Here is a 20,371-nt window from a genome sequence, read left to right as displayed (position 1 = left end):
CCCTCTATGTGGCAGATCTGGAACTCCTGTGTATAAGGCAGGGTGGAGATGTAGATCTTTGCGCCAGAGTTCTGCTTCAGGAAACTCACATATCTTCCCTGCTTCCCTATTAACCGCCCCACAAGATGCTGGTACAGGAAGACAGGCACAAATGACAGGAACATGGTTAAAATAACAGTTGAGTCATACAAAACTGGAGTGGTAACATTTTATAAGAACGTGAAAGAAAATCTAAATCCTGTGTTTGAGAGGAAAACACGGAAGCCACACGGCTCCTTTAAAGGCTACTCTGAGAGACTCTAGAGTTCAGTGTGGATACACCTGCATACTCTCACAAACAGCCCTGGCTCTACATACCCCATAATGCTGTAAACTCTGGAAAACTATTAGTTCCGGGTATATTTCTAGCAAGAGTCCGCATATGCAGGAACAACTTTCCACCTTTCAGAGACAGATTCTAGGCTATTACATTCTATTAAAATGGATGAGGCTGGCGTTACTTTAGATCAGGGGTCACTGATTGGTGGACCGCGGTCCGGATCTGAACCCAGATGCCGTTGTATCCGGACCTGGACCTCAAACCAATAGATAATTGAGGACCATTACATTTTGATAGAGCGCTTCTATTTTAACCGGCACAGCTTTTCCAAAAAGAGAAACGTGGACAGAGAGACCAGTCTTTAATAGACTCTTACATGTAATTCTTCCCACAACCAGTTTAAATCCAGTGTTCCCACACATGAATCCACTGCCCAACAAAGATGTTAACAGAGAGGAATAGAGAGGAAACAAGCGGTTTAATAACCACAGATGAAGTCCCTGCACACTTATTTCTCTTATTAGAAGAACATAATATTGTGGGTTTTTTTTATTTTTTTTTTATTGACATCACTTCACCCTGAATGAACTGAATTTAAAGCTGCAGGGCAATTCAGTGGAATTCATTTGTTCTAAAAATGTACTTCCACTGACAGAGGAAGCTGCTTGGTTCCAGTTCACACTGACAGGACTTCTCCGGTGAACTGGTGCACGGCGTGAAAGGAGCATGATATCATATCACACTGATAACTTATAGTTCTACTTTGCATGCCCTTTGTACTGACTCACCTTCGGCACCTCAATCTCCCAGATGACCAGCTCAGAGCTCGAGGAGGCAGCGTGGTTGGTCTGGCTTTCCCCAGCACCCATAGTGCAGCCGCTGTCCACCGAGTCCATACTGTTCACATCAGATCCTAGACACAGAATCATCACCACCTTTAATATTTACAGCAACATTAGACGTTTTCTACAGCGCGTCTGGTGCATCATTGACAGAAGTCATCGCTCCAGTTGAGAAACATCAGCATGACACTGGAAAGAACAATATCTACACTTTTACATCACATGAAATCATTTCATTCAATCTGTGTGACTACGTCACAATCGAAGCTTTCCATCCCCTAACAACTGCTTTAGATTAGAGATGCACCGCTATCGATAGCGTTATTGGTTGATACGGTGCTCATGTACTCGTAAAACTACTCTCCCCTGCATTAACTGGATTAGCTGTGAGGTTGTCAGCTGTGTGTCTGCCTGGTGTACTCTGTCACGGTTTCAGCTAGTGTGTTGCAAGCTCCGCATTACTAATGGTTGTAGTAGTAGTATTAACAGTAACGTTATAGCTGTGAACATAGCAGTGCGTGTACAGTTTATTGGTCAGTAAATTAATGCTTCAACTTCTCAAGATTCAAGGTCAGTCCCCATGTCTTGCTTGTCTCAGCCAGCAGAGACATTTACAACAACAAAAAAACCTTTGGCCAGTCGTGCATGCTTTGCTGATAAATGGTAAATGGACTGTACTTGCATAGCGCTTTTCTAGTCTTCTGACTGATGGCATGGGCTACCATGCAAGGTGCCACCTGCCCATCAGGATTTCCTAAGCATTCAGGGTTAAGTGTCTTACCCAAGGAAGAGCCGGGGATCGAACCACCGATCTTCTAATTGAGGGACGACACCTTCTACCTTCTGAGCCACAGTCACTTGTGTAAACATATCGGCGGTGGGTAGGTTTCACCCTTATTTACATGTTCACAGATGTATTGATAAAGTATTGGCTTTGTACCATTTTATTGCACGCACAGTAACAAGTGTAGTTACCGTCAACTCAAGTATACTTCACCACAGCGGTGTCTCTGCTCATGCCTGTCTGTGTCTATGTGTGAATGTCTGTGTGTATATCCGTGTGTGAATGTCTGTGTGTATATCCGTGTGTGAATATCTGTGTGTATATCCGTGTGTGAATGTCTGTGTGTATATCCGTGTGTGAATGTCTATGTGTCTGTCTGTGTGTGTGTGTCTATGTGTCTGTCTGTGTGTGTGTGTCTATGTGTCTGTCTGTGTGTGTATGTCTATGTGTCTGTCTGTGTGTGTATGTCTATGTGTCTGTCTGTGTGTGTATGTCTATGTGTCTGTCTGTGTGTGTGTCTATGTGTCTGTCTGTGTGTGTGTGTCTATGTGTCTGTCTGTGTGTATGTCTATGTGTCTGTCCGTGTGTGAATGTCTATGTGTCTGTCTGTGTGTGTATGTCTATGTGTCTGTCTGTGTGTGTATGTCTATGTGTCTGTCTGTGTGTGTATGTCTATGTGTCTGTCTGTGTGTGTATGTCTATGTGTCTGTCTGTGTGTGTATGTCTATGTGTCTGTCTGTGTGTGTGTGTCTATGTGTCTGTCTGTGTGTGTATGTCTATGTGTCTGTCTGTGTGTGTATGTCTATGTGTCTGTCTGTGTGTGTGTGTCTATGTGTCTGTCTGTGTGTGTATGTCTATGTGTCTGTCTGTGTGTGTATGTCTATGTGTCTGTCTGTGTGTGTATGTCTATGTGTATGTCTATGTCTATGTGTCTGTCTGTGTGTGTATGTCTATGTGTCTGTCTGTGTGTGTGTCTATGTGTCTGTCTGTGTGTGTATGTCTATGTGTCTGTCTGTGTGTGTATGTCTATGTGTCTGTCTGTGTGTGTATGTCTATGTGTCTGTCTGTGTGTGTATGTCTATGTGTGTATGTCTATGTGTCTGTCTGTGTGTGTATGTCTATGTGTCTGTCTGTGTGTGTGTCTATGTGTCTGTCTGTGTGTGTATGTCTATGTGTCTGTCTGTGTGTGTATGTCTATGTGTCTGTCTGTGTGTGTATGTCTATGTGTCTGTCTGTGTGTGTGTGTCTATGTGTCTGTCTGTGTGTGTGTCTATGTGTCTGTCTGTGTGTGTATGTCTATGTGTCTGTCTGTGTGTGTGTGTCTATGTGTCTGTCTGTGTGTGTATGTCTATGTGTCTGTCTGTGTGTGTATGTCTATGTGTCTGTCTGTGTGTGTATGTCTATGTGTCTGTCTGTGTGTGTGTGTCTATGTGTCTGTCTGTGTGTGTATGTCTATGTGTCTGTCTGTGTGTGTGTGTCTATGTGTCTGTCTGTGTGTGTATGTCTATGTGTCTGTCTGTGTGTGTATGTCTATGTGTCTGTCTGTGTGTGTATGTCTATGTGTCTGTCTGTGTGTGTATGTCTATGTGTCTGTCTGTGTGTGTATGTCTATGTGTCTGTCTGTGTGTGTATGTCTATGTGTCTGTCTGTGTGTGTGTGTCTATGTGTCTGTCTGTGTGTGTATGTCTATGTGTCTGTCTGTGTGTGTATGTCTATGTGTCTGTCTGTGTGTGTATGTCTATGTGTCTGTCTGTGTGTGTATGTCTGTGTCTGTCTGTGTGTGTCTGTCTGTGTGTGTATGTCTATGTGTGTATGTCTATGTGTCTGTCTGTGTGTGTATGTCTATGTGTCTGTCTGTGTGTGTATGTCTATGTGTCTGTCTGTGTGTGTATGTCTATGTGTCTGTCTGTGTGTGTATGTCTATGTGTCTGTCTGTGTGTGTATGTCTATGTGTCTGTCTGTGTGTGTATGTCTATGTGTCTGTCTGTGTGTGTGTGTCTATGTGTCTGTCTGTGTGTGTATGTCAATGTGTCCGTCTGTGTGTGTCTGTCTGTGTGTGTATGTCTATGTGTCTGTCTGTGTGTGTGTGTCTATGTGTCTGTCTGTGTGTGTATGTCTATGTGTCTGTCTGTGTGTGTGTGTATGTCTATGTGTCTGTCTGTGTGTGTATGTCTATGTGTCTGTCTGTGTGTGTGTGTCTATGTGTCTGTCTGTCTGTGTGTCTGTCTGTGTGTGTATGTCTATGTGTCTGTCTGTGTGTGTGTGTCTATGTGTCTGTCTGTGTGTGTATGTCAATGTGTCCGTCTGTGTGTGTCTGTCTGTGTGTGTATGTCTATGTGTCTGTCTGTGTGTGTGTGTCTATGTGTCTGTCTGTGTGTGTATGTCTATGTGTCTGTCTGTGTGTGTATGTCTATGTGTCTGTCTGTGTGTGTATGTCTATGTGTCTGTCTGTGTGTGTATGTCTATGTGTCTGTCTGTGTGTGTATGTATATGTGTCTGTCTGTGTGTGTATGTCTATGTGTCTGTCTGTGTGTGTATGTCTATGTGTCTGTCTGTGTGTGTGTGTCTATGTGTCTGTCTGTGTGTGTATGTCTATGTGTCTGTCTGTGTGTGTATGTCTATGTGTCTGTCTGTGTGTGTATGTCTATGTGTATGTCTATGTCTATGTGTCTGTCTGTGTGTGTATGTCTATGTGTCTGTCTGTGTGTGTATGTCTATGTGTCTGTCTGTGTGTGTATGTCTATGTGTCTGTCTGTGTGTGTATGTATATGTGTCTGTCTGTGTGTGAATGTCTATCCGTGTGTGAATGTCTGTGTCTATCCGTGTGTGAATGCCACATCACAGTGCTAGTGTGTGCGCGTGTACGTTTGTGTGTGTGTCTATGTGTGTGTGAATGTAGGGCTGGGCGGTATACCGGTTGAACCGGTATACTGGTTTTAATTTCCCGTATGATATGAATTTTTCATATACCTGTCATACATGCACAGCCGAAACAACTTCTGTCGCTCTTCTACGGGCAGCAAAATATATTGCTCGCGGCTGAGAGTGCTACGGTTGGAGCTAGTTGTCTTAAGTGTATTGAGAGGGAACCCTATCCATGGTTATAACAATTAACAACCCACAACTAACACTATTTAACAGAGCAAAGCACCACGACGCAACAGTTTGTGACACAAACAATTTGTAACACTAATAATTGTGCATTTATACAATGTCCCCGCCGAACTGCATGCTGGGTAAAGCTCGCTAACAACAGTGTAACAGCTGGGAGAGGCTCTGTCGCTCCAGTAACGTTACAGTAAAGAACAGAACAGAGCGATGCAGGATGAACAAAGACTGAACAACAAAAGGTATTTTGGTTAGACACATATCCAACGCTGATTACCGTAATATGTGTGGTATTTGTTATAAATGTATGTTGTTACATACAGGGTGTTAAGAAGCTGTAAATGGAGGGGCTTAGGACCCAGGGGAATGTAGGTGAAGGAAACAGGAAGTGACAGAACGGAAGACACGCCACACAAACAGCTGTTCACCGCTCGCTGGCCACCGCTCGCTGGCCAGTTGGCTGGCCGGTTCTTTACGGCATTAATTCATTAATGCTTTAACGTGGGAAAAAAAAATACCGTGAAACCGCCAGTCTTACAAAATACCGTGATGTGCATTTTTGGTCATACCGCCCAGCCCTATGTGAATGTATATGTGTGTATGTTTGTATCCGTCTGTGTGTGTGTGTGAATGTATATGTGTATGTGTAGTGTGCAGAGCAGATGTGCGCCGCAGCTTGATAATAAATTACATCAAAACATAATAAAAAGCACCAGTAACGTCTGGGCGTATCAATACTACGATCTTCAATAATTTAGCAGGGGGGCCCGTTTGAGGCCTAAACAATTGGGCGACATGTCAATGTCCGATTTATAAAACGCTCTAATAGCAGTATCGGCCTAAGTAAATGCAGTATCAGTGTGGCTGTACTCTGCAACACCAATACAGAGAATCAACAGATTGATGTCTCACCTCCAGACTGGTCCGTCTCCAACTCGCATGTCCCGTGAGCTCCATTCCTGAGGCCCATTCCATTGAGCCTCTTTCTCATCTCGCACACAGCCACCAGGGAGTTTTCTTCAGTTGCCTCCGTGGCAGTCTCCAGAGATTGAGGCTGTGTGGCTTCTTTTTCTGACAAGTCTGTAACCTGGATCACATCAATTTGGTTTTTGAACATGCTGTTCTGGAGGTCCTCATTGCTGATGCCATCCTCAGAGTGGCATGTGCTGCAGGCAGAGTCGTCGGCCAGCACTGCTGCTTCATCACCTTTCAGTTTCATGTTCAGCAAAAGGGTACTTTGTGCTGCTTGATGCGAGGGTGTTAGCCAATGGCCTCTCTGTGCATGGTTTGTCTGATGAGCCCTGTGACCGACCTCAATCGGCTCCCATACTGGAGCCGAGGAGCATCCGTTCAGCATCCCTTGCTCTCTGGCCTCTCTAGACTCATTGCCTGTCTGAGAGGGGCTAGTCAGTAGATGGTGGTGCTGCTGTGCTGCTGCGATTGGCTCCTGTTGGGAGCACAGTCTGCTGCTAGCCAGTGGTGTTCTGCTACTGCAGCTGGACTGTGTGACTTGGCAGCTGGTGACACCAAGGATCTCCTGGGTAGCTGCTGAGATTACCTCAGTTATGAGTCCAGCCGCTAATCGTTCCAGATTCTGCTCCTCTCCATGGCCGCTGTGTACCTGGATGTCCTCTTGGGTCTCTGATATGGTGGTGATGTCTTGGACCGTTGTCAGGGCTGTGGAAGTCAGGGTCAGGGAGGTAGGTGTGCTGGTTAGAATGTGTTGGTGGAACTCCCGTGCTGAAGGGGGTGTCTCTAGAGAGTCTCCCTCTGATGGGATCACTCGCTGCACTTTGGCTGGGGTGGCTGCACAAACAACCAGCTCATCTTGCATATTAACAGTGCTGTAGTGCTTTGCAACTTCCCCTTCTGGCTCCGGCCTCTCTGCATCAGAAAGGCGCGTTGTTGTGGGGGAGGAGCTGGTGACTTTGGTAGACTGGCAGGGCAAGATGACCTCTTGTACTGTGGCTTCTGGAGCACAGGCTGGATCTTTGACTAGGTGCTTCTCCAGCTCTTTTACCAAGGCAGGCGTTGAGCTTTTCTCTGGGTCTGTCAATGACACCTGCAGACTGTCTTCTTTGCCAGGTGACAGCAGAGTCGAGACTGAGGGTTTATGGACTTCCTCTTGTTTTATTCTGTCAAGCTGAGGGGCAGCTTCTTCAGAATTGGGTTTCATTGAAGGTGCTGCTTCAGTGCCATAGACATGGATTTGGGAAATATTCTCATGTTCTGTTCTCAGGTTACTGACCTTTGGGAGTCTGTGGGTGGGACTTTCTGTGTCATTTGTGGGGGATACAGTGCCTTTCTCAACCAAACCGTTGCTACCCTCTGCTGGAGATGCTCTAAGACCCGGAGCTGTTGGAGCCCCGTCTGGGCTGTCATGGCTGATGAGCCGCTCTTTCTTCCGCGAGATGTACCACCACCAGCCGATCAGTGCAAGGACTCCGGGCAGTGTGTAGGGCACAACAGAGCGTAATCTCAGCGGCATTTCCTCAGGACACTAACAGCTACACCTGAAAGACACACATATTTGTATTAGTGAGGGAAAAGTGGTCTGGATCTGCCCGTTGATTGCATGCTGATGGAAGGGTTACGCTTTAGTCTTTCACTACGGCTGGACCTGAATATTTTATTATTTAAATACTCTTTGTGAAAGGTATTCCTTTTTCAATTTGGTAATCAGATATTCTTTTTTACATATATGGATTAGAAACACGCTTAAAAACCTTTTGAAAAATGCTTATTTTTAAAAACAAGTCCTCCGCTCACTGGGGCCTACAGGTCGAGTCGATAACACTTCTCTTCCATCATTACGAAAATACTGAAACGCAAATGCCGTTTGGAAGTGCCGCTCTGGGGCGACTAACAAAAGGTACAACTCGTCTCTCCCTGAAGATGGCAAAGACAGTAACAGGCGAATCAGGGACATGTCAATCTAACCCAGCCAGAACAATCAGTCTAAGGCAGTGTTCAGACTGCAGCACGGGTGCCACAGCAGAGGGCTTTAGCGTCACTAAAAAGTGGAACCAGTCACAACGTTTGCTGCAACATGTCATTCAGCAAGACGAAGCATTGGCCAATCAAATACTTCACCACATTCCCGAATGATTCCTCTGTAACATGAACATCACATTTCTACCGTTCACCTTGCTACAACTTCGCAACGAATGATAAAATAATTGCCATGTGTAAAATTTAGTTTCTGCATATTATCAATTCCAGTTGAGCGGTTCATCTTATTTAAAGCTTTTACACTAACAAATCAAATGTTGAAAAAGAATGAAATGGAGCAAGAACATAGACTGGGTTGAAAGGCTTAGAGTAACAAAAGGGTCAGCGTGTACTAGGAAACCAGCCCCAACAGACGACACTGGAACAGCCCTCTGCATACCCAATTCTTGGTGTGCCGCCTAACAGGAGGAGACTCTCTGTCCATGTTAAAAAAAGGACATGTGCACATGCCTTTCCTTAACAAACCTGGCCAGGCCTGCCTCCACCAGGAGGAATGCATCGCATGATGTGGATGACGCAATCATATCCTGCCGTGCTTTCAGAGATAGATATAAAATATATATATATATAGATATAAAATATATATATATATAGATATAAAATATATATATATATAGATATAAAATATATATATATATATAAAATATATATATATATATAAAAATATATATATAAATATATATATATAAATATATATATATATATATATATAAATATATATATATATATATATATATATATATAAATATATATATATATAAATATATATAAATATATATATATATATCTATCTGGCACTCCTACCTGCTCTTTATAATCAACTGTTGGCAGGGTAGGAAATTCACATACTTTCTTGGGGGCAATTTTTGCCCCCCACTGACTGAAATCCAGGGGCATTTTCAAAAAATTGGGGGCATTTTTTGAAACTTCTAAATACATATACTTATTTAGGCTTACAATATATGAGCAATTGTCATCAAATGGCAATAATACGACTATTAGGCAGTAGTCTACAGATTAAGTGTTTTCTTAGATTTATTTAACAAAAAACAAACAAATCAGACAATCATATTCAATTTTATTCTTATTTCTTTGTGGTTATTTCTTGTTATTATTAAATGTTTTAAACAACTAATAACAATTATTAAGTCAACGATGTCTTGATTACATATACATCAGTCAATTATTGAGAAAATATTTTTGTAGCACCTCAAATATTGTGATATTACTCATTTTTGTGCTGAACTTATGCATTAGTCATTGTGTGGAATTTTTGAGAAAAACATTTTATAGCACCTTAATTTTTAAAAATGTGCCATTTGAAGGTACAAATTCAGTTCAGAGTTTTTACTGAGTAAAATATCTTAATTGACTGTCAGTCAGGTATTATTCATTTCCAGCAACCCTCAAATCAAAGAATAAAGACCCTTTACGCACAATTTAGGTGTATTTTACCTTTAACTCACGAGATGCAGTTGCATGTTTTATACTTAATGTGAATATAATTCATTTAATCTAATTTCCATTATGCAATATGTATACTTTGTTGGCATCTTATTCTGAAAACCGGATGTTCGTCTTAAGAAACCGGATGTTGTCTCACGTTAATATTTCCGTTAACTTTCAAAGTCCTTCGCTGGGAGTCCGTGGCGGCACTCGCGTAAAACAAACGCTGTATTACAGTTTTACTCTATTTTACACACACAAATGTTTTTTAACTATGCACTAGGGTTGCACGGTGTATCGATACTAAAAAGGTACTGCAGTACCTGTACGTTAAAAACGATATGATTTTGCATATTTTTAGTATCGATACTTTATTAAAATAGCGCGCGATCAGAGCGCACTGGCTGCTCCGCTCCCCGTCATGCTGCCTGCAGGCATGCAAGGGGGCGGGGCTACCCAGCGCGCTCACAGCAACAGGCAGCACGCACTCACAGAGTGATCACAGGGGAGACATGCAGGAGCTTTTTGCCAACCGTCCTCGGCTTGTTGGAAAACAAGATGCCAGAAGTATCATCTGGAAGTACTTTGGCTATGGAGTGGTCTCACCGACGTCACGATCTCCTTAGTTACGAGGTCGGTCGGCCATGTTGGAGTACATACAGATCCTACATGGCGGCGCGTAAACAAGGAAGTGCGGCGAAAATACCATACTTTGAATCACTGGATAGTGCATCAAAGGTTCGCTACCTGGCCAAATTGAAGGTTATTGATAACTTGGGTCCCTATACGATGAGTGCAGATCGTTTCAGTGCCGATCCTATTTATCTTCCATCGGTAAACTACGCCAACATCTACACGTATCTCGTGAACACCCCCAGTCCTCACACAAAAGACGAGCTGGAGTGCTACAAAGGGCTCGACGCTTATAATCAGTTTGTCAGTGGATGGGTCCGAGACGTCAAAGCAACGGTCGTCGACAATTCTCATCTCGTCATTGGGAGAGTAAATATATACAGATCTGGTCAGATATTTAGCAATATTCAATGTTTACTCAGCGCAAACAGACACGTGTGTTTGTTTACATTGTACGTGCATGTCATTGTGTGCGGTGTGTAGGAATTCACTTTCAACTAACTCCTAACTTCATCCCCCCCCCACACATATATATATATATATACATATATATATATATATATGTATATATATATATATATATATATATATATATATGATCTGACGTTAAACTCATATCAAGCAATGCTGAGGCTGCATCTCTGTGTTTCGCCTGTTGTACACGCTCGACACGTCTCTGGCACCGACTGCTGTCACGGGCTGATGAAGCTTCGGAAACCTTCTCATGTCCAAGTTTAATTTATATTTCCTTTATTATTACTGTTCACAAACGAATTTGTAAATAAAATCACTGACCACTTATAAAGTGATCCGCACATACTCTAGTGTACGCCAAATTCCATTCCTTTATATCTCGAGAGATGCGTGAAAGCCATTTCTCGCGACGTCGCTTGGATAGCTCCTTCGTGTCATTTCCTTGATGTGTAATGACCGCTGGAAAACGAAAGAATGATTTCTTGTCTCTATCAGCTCTGCTGCCACAACCAAAGACAGCACAAAAGTTCACCATGATCGATAGGTTATGCGACTCAGCCGTGCATGCCAGTGGCTTTGTGTGTACTCCAACATGGCCGACAGCTAAACTGTGACGTCACACGAGACCACTCCATATTGCAGACAGTGAAGGAAAGCCCACTGACCTACAGAGACTGCAAAACGTGTTTCAAAACATGTTTCAGACCAAGTGAGGAAACACGTCTAACATGGCAAAGCACCTTTCAGACAGACACCCCAAACTTTTTAAAGAGTTCAAAGAATGACGGGGAAACAAATGTGATTATAAACATGAACACCCCCAAGCTCACCCATAGACAGCTAACACGAGGAGCCTTAGCCTAGTTTGACAACAAGCCTATATGATCATGAGGTCACAATGCACACAAACGTGCACTAAATGAAACACAATTCATGCAACATGGCTCCATGCTGGTGGAGCCTGAGGGTGGATCTTCAGCTAATTATTTTTAGTTTTAGTTCAGGAGAAATAATTATTCCATGAATTAAGATAAAATATGAAGTGAAAATATCAAACTCACTATGCAGTAAATGAAGCATTGTTTACCCCCCCCCCCCCCCCCCACTCCCACAGACAGTCAGACAGATGCCAGCAGAAATCATGGCACCTTGTAGTTCTCATTAATATCTTGCTGTAGGCTAATACTAATGCCATTTGTTACGTGTTCAAAAAGCTGGGCAGGAACAAGCTGGTAAAAAATGGAACCGTACAGATGTTTTATTTATTACTAGTATAGATAAATATACCAGTATCGTATTTGTGGTATTGTATCGAATTCTGGTATCGTTAGTATCTGGTATCGTGATACTTATGGCAGGTATCGTATCGAAGTCATAATTTTGGTATCGTGACAACCCTAATATGCACACAATTCTGAAAAATACCCAAGACTCCAGACTGCTAATTCCATTGTTTTCACTGAAATCCCAATCAACCAGGACTGAAATCTTCAGGATTGCCACATTAAATAACAATAGAACAAGCTGAGTGCGGAGCGGTATACCGGTTTTAATTTCCCGTATGATATGAATTTTTCACACACCGTCATACGTGATGCAGCATGAACACAGACAGACCGGAGATGCACCGATAGTCTGTGCCCAAGAGAGGAGCTGGGTCTGCTGTTTGGAAGTGTTTTGGATTTAAAAATCTGACATTTTGAGAGTTTTTCGAGCCACTGTTGTTGCCGCTGGTGGTAACACGAGCAACTTACTTCATCACCTCAGCAGAAAACATGTGTTGGAATACCAAGAGTGTGATGACGGCCGTCGGATTCGAGGCCGTCAACCAGTAACGTTAACGCGAGTGAAGCCGAAGGGTCAGACATCGCTTGAAGAGGCATTTGCTCGAGGCAGCATATGACAAGAAAAACAAGCGGTGGAGCGACATTACGAACGCAATAACGATCCATCTATGCAAGGACATGATCCCACTACAGACAGTCAAGAAAGACGGGCTCAGAGCAATGATTAAAACACTGGATTCAAGGTACGTCTTACCGGGGCGACAATACTTCAGCCAAACTGCTATCCCAACATTATACGAACAAACGAGCACACCCTATAGTAATCAAAGCCTTTATACATGACATTAAAATGTTTTTATATTATATGTACTTCTGACAGTAGAGTAAGCCACGATAAACCTAATAAAAACACTGTCAAGGAAAAAAAGAAGATAAAAAAAGAAATACCGGGAAACCGCCAGAATCTTAAAAAAATACCACGATACACATTTTTGGTCAAACCACCCAGCACTAAACGAGCTGACAAATCGCAATAAGAGACTCTCCTGTCAACATTTAGGCTAAAAAGGTGCAGACACATGAATGTGGCCCACGTCTTGAAGAATGAAGACTCATTCCCAAAGAGGTGGGACAGAGTCTACCATCCTCAGGGTGCTACGAGGACATATGTCGAGCCCCGTCTCTCCTAAGAGAGATTCACGCTTGATCAGTACTTGTTGCAGTCCCGATAACGATATCTGGGCTTTCGGTAGGAAAAGGCAATAGGGAGAAAATCAAAGATCACAATACCTTTGACTAAATACCTCAATATCGATATTGCACCAATATTCTACAGTTGACCATTGGTGCTTTCACAAAAATATTCATGAGATTTTGATAATCATCAGTAATGTGGAATAATCATGAATAATAAATGGTTAATGGAAAATAATAGAACAGCTAACAGAGTCTGGTAAATTCAGAAAATGACATCACGTTACTGTAATGCAGCATTTAAAACCAGGAAAAGAGAACACTTCTGCCATATTACAATATTATGATGGTCAAAAGCTCAGGCAACATTCAGTCTCATATGCCCAGTCCTAGCTTTGGTATCAGCTGATACCAAGTACTGATCTGATACCAGTGTTTAATTAATAAGCCTCACTCTGTGGAAGTCACCGTTCTTTACATGTAAGTCAACATCATGCTTGACTTGAGCATTGCCTTCCTTACTTCCTAAAACAAAATGTTCAAAGATATTAGGGATTGATATTTCTCCCAAAATGAGACACTCTGTCCCAGGAGCAGAAGCACACCATCCCGATCAATGCTGGGAAATTTAAGGTTCAACTTCAGCTACAGTCAAAAACACATCGGGCATCTTTCAAGCAACACTAAATGAAACAAGTAGAAATTGGCATAAACCTATGGATTCCCAACCTGACCGCATAAACTTGACACAGGAAACTAAACTTTTAACTCCTGAAATAATAAGAAAATAAGTTCTGCAGATTCTCCTCGTGTGAAAATATGTACGGTGCAACAAAAAAAAATGTATTCAAAAAAATTCCAGAACTGAATCAAAATTATATTCAAGCCAAAAAAACCTTTTCATTCACTTATTTTTATTTTGAGCACATTGCTGTATTTTTCAATGTTGAAGACCACAATTTTAACTTTCAGGTTCAAATTCTTTTTTCAAATGAACAGAACTTTTGACCTGGATTTAGCTCCATATAAACCCTAACAGATGTAAATGTACTGAATTGTTCTTTATTATTAAAATACTAAATCCTGCAACTTGATAAGAAATCTTCACATTTAACATTGAAGTATAAACCTTTTTAATGCTTTTAATAGACCGGTCCCATTGTCACTGATGCCCAATTTAGCTATATCAGTACATCCACTAATCAATACTTGATTAATCATTAAAAATACATTTGTGTTATATATTTACACTATATTTATAATTGATGGTTATTTTACAGCACAACCCAATTTAACTAGGTCAATCACAAATCAAAGACGTAACAAAAAATTATTGTATTTAAAAAAACACATTCACTACAAATTGCTGCTCTGGCTTTAATTTTAATCAAATGTCCTGCAATATGAATTCAGATAAGACTTGGAGGGCACTTTAAACAAAACCTAAGCAAACAATTGATAGAACTGTAGCCTGCAAATATCTTCATCAAGAAAAAATATATAATAGACTTTCCATGAGCTCCAAGAATATAATCATATCTATGTGAGACGGGTGAGTTGTATGTGCAGCATGTTCAGTGTAATGCCATTCTGACAAGTCAGCAGTTCAGTCCTGCAATGATTAATATCTGCGATGTTAAATGTACCAAATGTAACACATTTCAATATTAAATCAGCAACTGAATGGTCCATGTGGACAGCTAAAGGTCAACAGAGAGGTCCTGATGAGCCTGTATACTGTACATACTGTACATGTGCTATGCAATGGTGGCCCACACTCCGTTCACCTTGTCAAGGTTACGAGAGCAGTCCAGCAGTCAAACGAATCTTGAGCTCTCTCCACAGGTTCCTTCATCATTCAGCTGACCTCTGCTTCACAGAGGGAGTGGTCAGGCTGTATTTACATGTCACTAACCAGAGCAAAGGCAACCAAAGCAGCTTGCACAATGGATACGGAGCAGCGGTGGTATACATTTCACACTAACACCCTGCACTAGTGACATCTTAACAGTCCAGTAGACGTAAATTGTACAGTGGCCCGATTACCCCACAGTTACACTTCAAGGAGCCCGTGTGTGTCAGTACGCCGTCTAATGTTGCATGCAGTCTGGACAACGATAGGACCGAACGTACAGGGGCTCCACTGCTAGAGCCAAGTTTGAGTCAACCAGCATTGATGTTAGCCACAACTAGCTACAGGCTAATCCTTCAATTTAGCTGACCGAGAGAATCGTATGAATGCATTTACAATCCCATGACACGAAGATCATTTTCACTTTAACGGACGATGTTGTCTTATGTTCACGAGGGCCATAACACTAACTTTAAACCACCTAATGTAAAAATATTTAGCGTTAGCTAACGTTACGTGCTAATAACCCACAATGAGACGCACAATGTGGCTCACAGCACGTGCCGTGTTTAAATGATTAACATTATTTTACAAGACCGCGTTGTGTAACGTTCCGAGCATTTCATCACAACATTGACCGGTTCATGGGGTGAGCTAGTTGGCTAGCAAGTTCCGTTACACAGACCCCAACGTGAAACTACACTGAGCATTCTGGTATTTTAATGCTTCCTCAGTGAGGTAGCGGAGGGTATGTTATGCTATTACACTATGCATATCCAATAAGACTCGAGGCTTTTTATTCATAATTCACGCGAGACCATTTACATTTGTATACCTCAACAAACAAGCACTGCTGTTGTAGTATAATATACAGTCTATGAGTACAACCCATCTTTGAGAGAAAATAAACGGCGGTGCGATGAGTTTGCAAACAATGACAACAATTCACAGAAACGAACTTAATATGTGCCGCTAGGTGTCAGAGAACACTCACAGCAAAACGTATGTCCAGTACTAAAGCGCACAACGTTTAGCCTGTAGAATTGGACGTGTGGCCCGAAAGATGTACGGGAGTTTGGCTCAACATGGACTGGAAAGCAATCCAGTTACTCACCAGAGGTGGTTGTGACCTAACGCTAACGTTACACTACTGGGAATAAAGCATGGCTGGTTGGGAGGCCGCAGTGCAGGATACAAAGTATGAAGTTAAGCAGGCTAGCCCCGCACAGTGGTTACAATGCTAAACCGTCTATGAAGATAAACACGCACATTGAACTATGATGAGTAGGTTACACAATTAAATCCTCGTGTATATCGCCACTTTAGAGTTTCATTTCACTGACTGACCATCGCATTAAGCCACCACATAAAGGCAATGCATCACACAGCTTCAAACGCAACCAAATACACCAGTGAGAGCTTGTCCCAGACTGACGCAGGGTTTAAGGACGCTTCGGGAGTGCTTCTGTCCTACATGGGCCTCAGACCTTCGCGTTAGCTTACTAGCCGACCTGGCGAAAATTATAGATAACTACCTTACGTTCTTACTACTGCCAACCTATACGCATTTATTACTTTTCAAGGCACATGACCCTGTTAGTGCATGGCGACCGCACGAGAAAATGAATTATGGTAATCTAAATTACATAACAGGGAGAGAAGCTAGCTTGAGTGTGCAGACTGTTAAATTACAGAAAGATGTGCTGGCTAGTTGTTCAATGACAAGGGATTACTGCGCTCATTCGATCAAACAGTAAACCCTAGACAGCTTGCAGAGATGAGTGGAAATGTCAAGAATGGGATTTTGTACACAGTGCGTGTGTTGCACCCCTGTGAGTTAATTTGAACTAAGTCACGCTGTGTGACCATGATGCAGATGGCTATAGGCTTGCATGGTCTTTCCCCTTCATTGCTGCATGCGCCTGCAGAGTTTTTTCATTTACTTACAGTGCTTTAGGGCCCTCGGTGCCGCCACGATGAGAGCGAGAGTGATAATGTGAGTTTTTCCAAACGTGTCCCTGAAGAAAGTCAGTCTCTCTTCCCCACGTGTAGACCGACGAGCACCAGTCTAAAAAAACAGACTAAACAGCTGGTCAAGTCTCGCGATACTCAGGCGTTGAAGTCGTTTGTAGTCTCGCGTTAACTAAGAATGCAGTAAAGTCACCTTTACGTTGATCTGATGGCTATATAACATGATGGTGTCATGTCTAAATCAGCGCCATGGTCACTTCTACGTCAGAAACGAGAAGGCAATATTACTAAGTCCACATCACTTCCGCCACGACGCAAACGCCCTTAGATCAACATCGAGGCTGCAACAGCAGCGAGAGAGAGAGAGAGAGCGAGAGAGAGAGAGAGAGAGAGCGAGAGAGAGAGAGCGAGAGCTGCACCTTCTAAGATCACGGTAATATACACATATATAATTTCAGTAATCATGTCACAAAATGAGGACACTATGAAACACTGTGAAAGAGCCAAATTAAAGTTGGTGAGTAGATCTTGTAGAAGTTATTGGAAAATGTTTTTTATGGACCTATAGAGTGGTCTCGTGTGACGTCACAGTTTAGCTGTCGGCCATGTTGGAGTACACACAAAGCCACTGGCATGCACGGCTGAGTCGCATAACCTATCGATCATGGTGAACTTTTGTGCTGTCTTTGGTTGTGGCAGCAGAGCTGATAGAGACAAGAAATCATTCTTTCGTTTGCCAGCGGTCATTACACATCAAGGAAATGACACGAAGGAGCTATCCAAGCGACGTCGCGAGAAATGGCTGTCACGCATCTCTCGAGATATAAAGGAATGGAATTTGGCGTACACTAGAGTATGTGCGGATCACTTTATAAGTGGTCAGTGATTTTATTAACAAATTCGTTTGTGAACAGTATTTAATAAAGGAAATATAAATTAAACTTGGACATGAGAAGGTTACCGAAGCTTCATCGGCCCGTGACAGCAGTCGGTACCAGAGACGTGTCGAGCGTGTACAACAGGCGAAACACAGAGATGCAGCCTCAGCATTGCTTGATATGAGTTTAACGTCAGATCATATATATGTATGTATGTGTGTGTGTGTGTGGGGGGGGGGGGGGGGGGATGAAGTTAGGGGTTAGTTTAAAGTTAATTCCTACACACACGCACACAATGACATGCACGTACAATGTAAACAAACACACGTGTCTGTTTGCACTGAGTAAACATTGAATATTGCTAAATATCGGACCAGATCTGTATATATTTACCCTTCCAATGACGAGATGAGAATTGTCGACGACCGTTGCTTTGACGTCTCGGACCCATCCACTGACAAACTGATTATAAGCGTCGAGCCCTTTGTAGCACTCCAACTCGTCTTTCGTGTAAGGACTGGGGGTGTTCACGAGATACGCGTAGATGTTGGCGTAGTTTACCGATGGAAGATAAGTAGGATCTGCACTGAAACGATCTGCACTCATCGTATAGGGATCCAAGTTACCAATAACCTTCAATTTGGCCAGGTAGCGAACCTTTGATGCACTATCCAGTGATTCAAAGTATGGTATTTTCGCCGCACTTCCTTGTTTACTCGCCGCCAGGTAGGATCTGTATGTACTCCAACATGGCGGCAGACCTCGTATCTAAGGAGATCGTGACGTCAGCGAGACCACTCTATATGACATGTAAAATAGTTACTGGACATAACTCCAGGTCTATGAGTAAGTGTGGTTAGTCTCATGCAAAGTAGCCTATATGTCCAATGGCCAATGTCAGATTAATTGTGAATTGTGATGTCAAAGAATATGTACGCTCTGCCATTTCTCTACTGTAATGTTTGTCTCTCATCGCTGACCAAATGCCAGCCGGGACGTTACTTAGCAACCAAAATGTGCATGCTGCAATGACGATGATGATTCAGTTCAGATAATTTAGCAGTGAGCCTCACTGACTGAACTAAACAAAGTCAAAACAAAGATAAATTAACTTTACATCCCGAACTGTAGCTTTACGGCTTGCTTTGTCTGTCAGTTTGGCCGAAGTAAGTCAAATAGTCTGTGGGACAGTTGGTGAAACTTTGGGTAATCCTGCCCTATAAGAATTAACTTCTCCCCCATATATTCATCATAGACTGAAATTTACAAAAAGAAAATATATTTGCCAGCTGTGATTGGTTGTTCCATGTCACATGACACGTGGTGCATTCCAAAAGTGGAACTATTTTTATCTCTGGATGCAGCTGTCGTGTCCTGAAAAATTAGCGCCTGGGAACTCTTGCCCATTGCAACAGCATTGCTCTTGCATTTGAGAGCGTATTCTGCATGTCTATATGTTGGGAAAAATCTAAATGACGAATTTGTATGCGTTTAAATGATTAAAGAATGTTATACATTTAACAGAAGCTCATCTCCTCTGTAGTGTTTAAGGCCTGTGTCCTTGTGCGAACTTTCACTGACACTAGGTCTTCAGCAAATGTTTAGTCTATTAAGAAGCAGTTGATTGCCGAAAGAACACTGCAGCTGTTTGTCCTGAATAAGAATGATAACAAACGTGTAGAAAGTGTCAATACTTACGCAGGGCTGATTTGCGATAGAAAGTGACCTTTGTACGAGAACGAATAGTTAAAGTGTCCAGATACGTAGACGCCTGTGTGAAACGCGAAATGTGTATGTGTTACCCTGTGCAGCCCACTGCATGTTGTTTACTGAGTATAAATACCAGAGACTCGGAGACAGATCTTCGAGCGGTCTTGATGTACATTCTGTATGTGAATCAACCCTGTCTCCTTCTTTGCAAGGAATAAATGTCCAATGATCAATGATTTTTACACCAGTCTCGAGTGAATTTTTCTAACATAATGGTCCTTCGAGCCGGATCTCAATACCTCCACTTCTCTTCAGCTTTGAACCTGAAACCGTGCACGTGAAGACCTCCGCCAGATTCTCACACGAGAATCCTTTGGTAAATTGAGAGGCCAGGATTTTGCTGAAGAGAACGGAGTGACGAGATCCTTTTTGGTGAACCAGACTGGTGAGAATCATTTCTTTTGGAAAATCCGGAGGTATTCCTTTTTTATGACACTAGACCTAAAAAAGAAGAAACTGAGTCTGAACGCTGAGACACACACATTCATTTTATGACACTAGACCTAAAAAGAGAGTGCGTACAAAATTAGTAAAACTGAGGGAGGACTAAGGATGATTTATTCTTCTCCTTCCTCTTTTTACTACAAAAATCAAATAAAAAAGTAAAAAATATTAGTTAATTGAGGGAGAACTGAGAATGATGTTGCTTCTTCTTTTTACTACAAAAATCAAATAAAAAAGTAAAAAATATTAGTTAATTGAGGGAGAACTGAGAATGATGTTGCTTCTTCTTTTTACTACAAAAATCAAATAAAAAATAAAAATAAAAAAGGGGGGAGGATAGGATTTGAGATTCGTCTTC

The 20,371-nt window shown here is 42.2% G+C and overlaps 1 protein-coding gene across 1 annotated transcript in view; it reads right to left on the bottom strand.

Annotated features, from left to right (window-relative positions):
* Positions 1 to 17,016, bottom strand: part of akap1b (A kinase (PRKA) anchor protein 1b) — a 28,202-nt gene extending 11,186 nt beyond the window's left edge. The window contains exons 1-4 of the mRNA XM_079272016.1: positions 16,898 to 17,016; positions 5,966 to 7,566; positions 1,108 to 1,232; positions 2 to 128 (exon numbers count right to left, since the gene is read on the bottom strand). Of these exons, the coding sequence (XP_079128142.1) occupies positions 2 to 128; positions 1,108 to 1,232; positions 5,966 to 7,541 (1,828 nt within the window). The 5' untranslated portion in view covers positions 7,542 to 7,566; positions 16,898 to 17,016. The remainder of the gene's footprint in view (position 1; positions 129 to 1,107; positions 1,233 to 5,965; positions 7,567 to 16,897) is intronic.
* Positions 17,017 to 20,371: the final 3,355 nt, after the last annotated feature.

The sequence above is a fragment of the Melanostigma gelatinosum genome (genome assembly GCF_949748355.1).
Source record: "Melanostigma gelatinosum genome assembly, chromosome: 7".
NCBI lineage: Eukaryota > Metazoa > Chordata > Actinopteri > Perciformes > Zoarcidae > Melanostigma > Melanostigma gelatinosum.
This window is presented reverse-complemented; position numbering and strand designations above follow the sequence as displayed.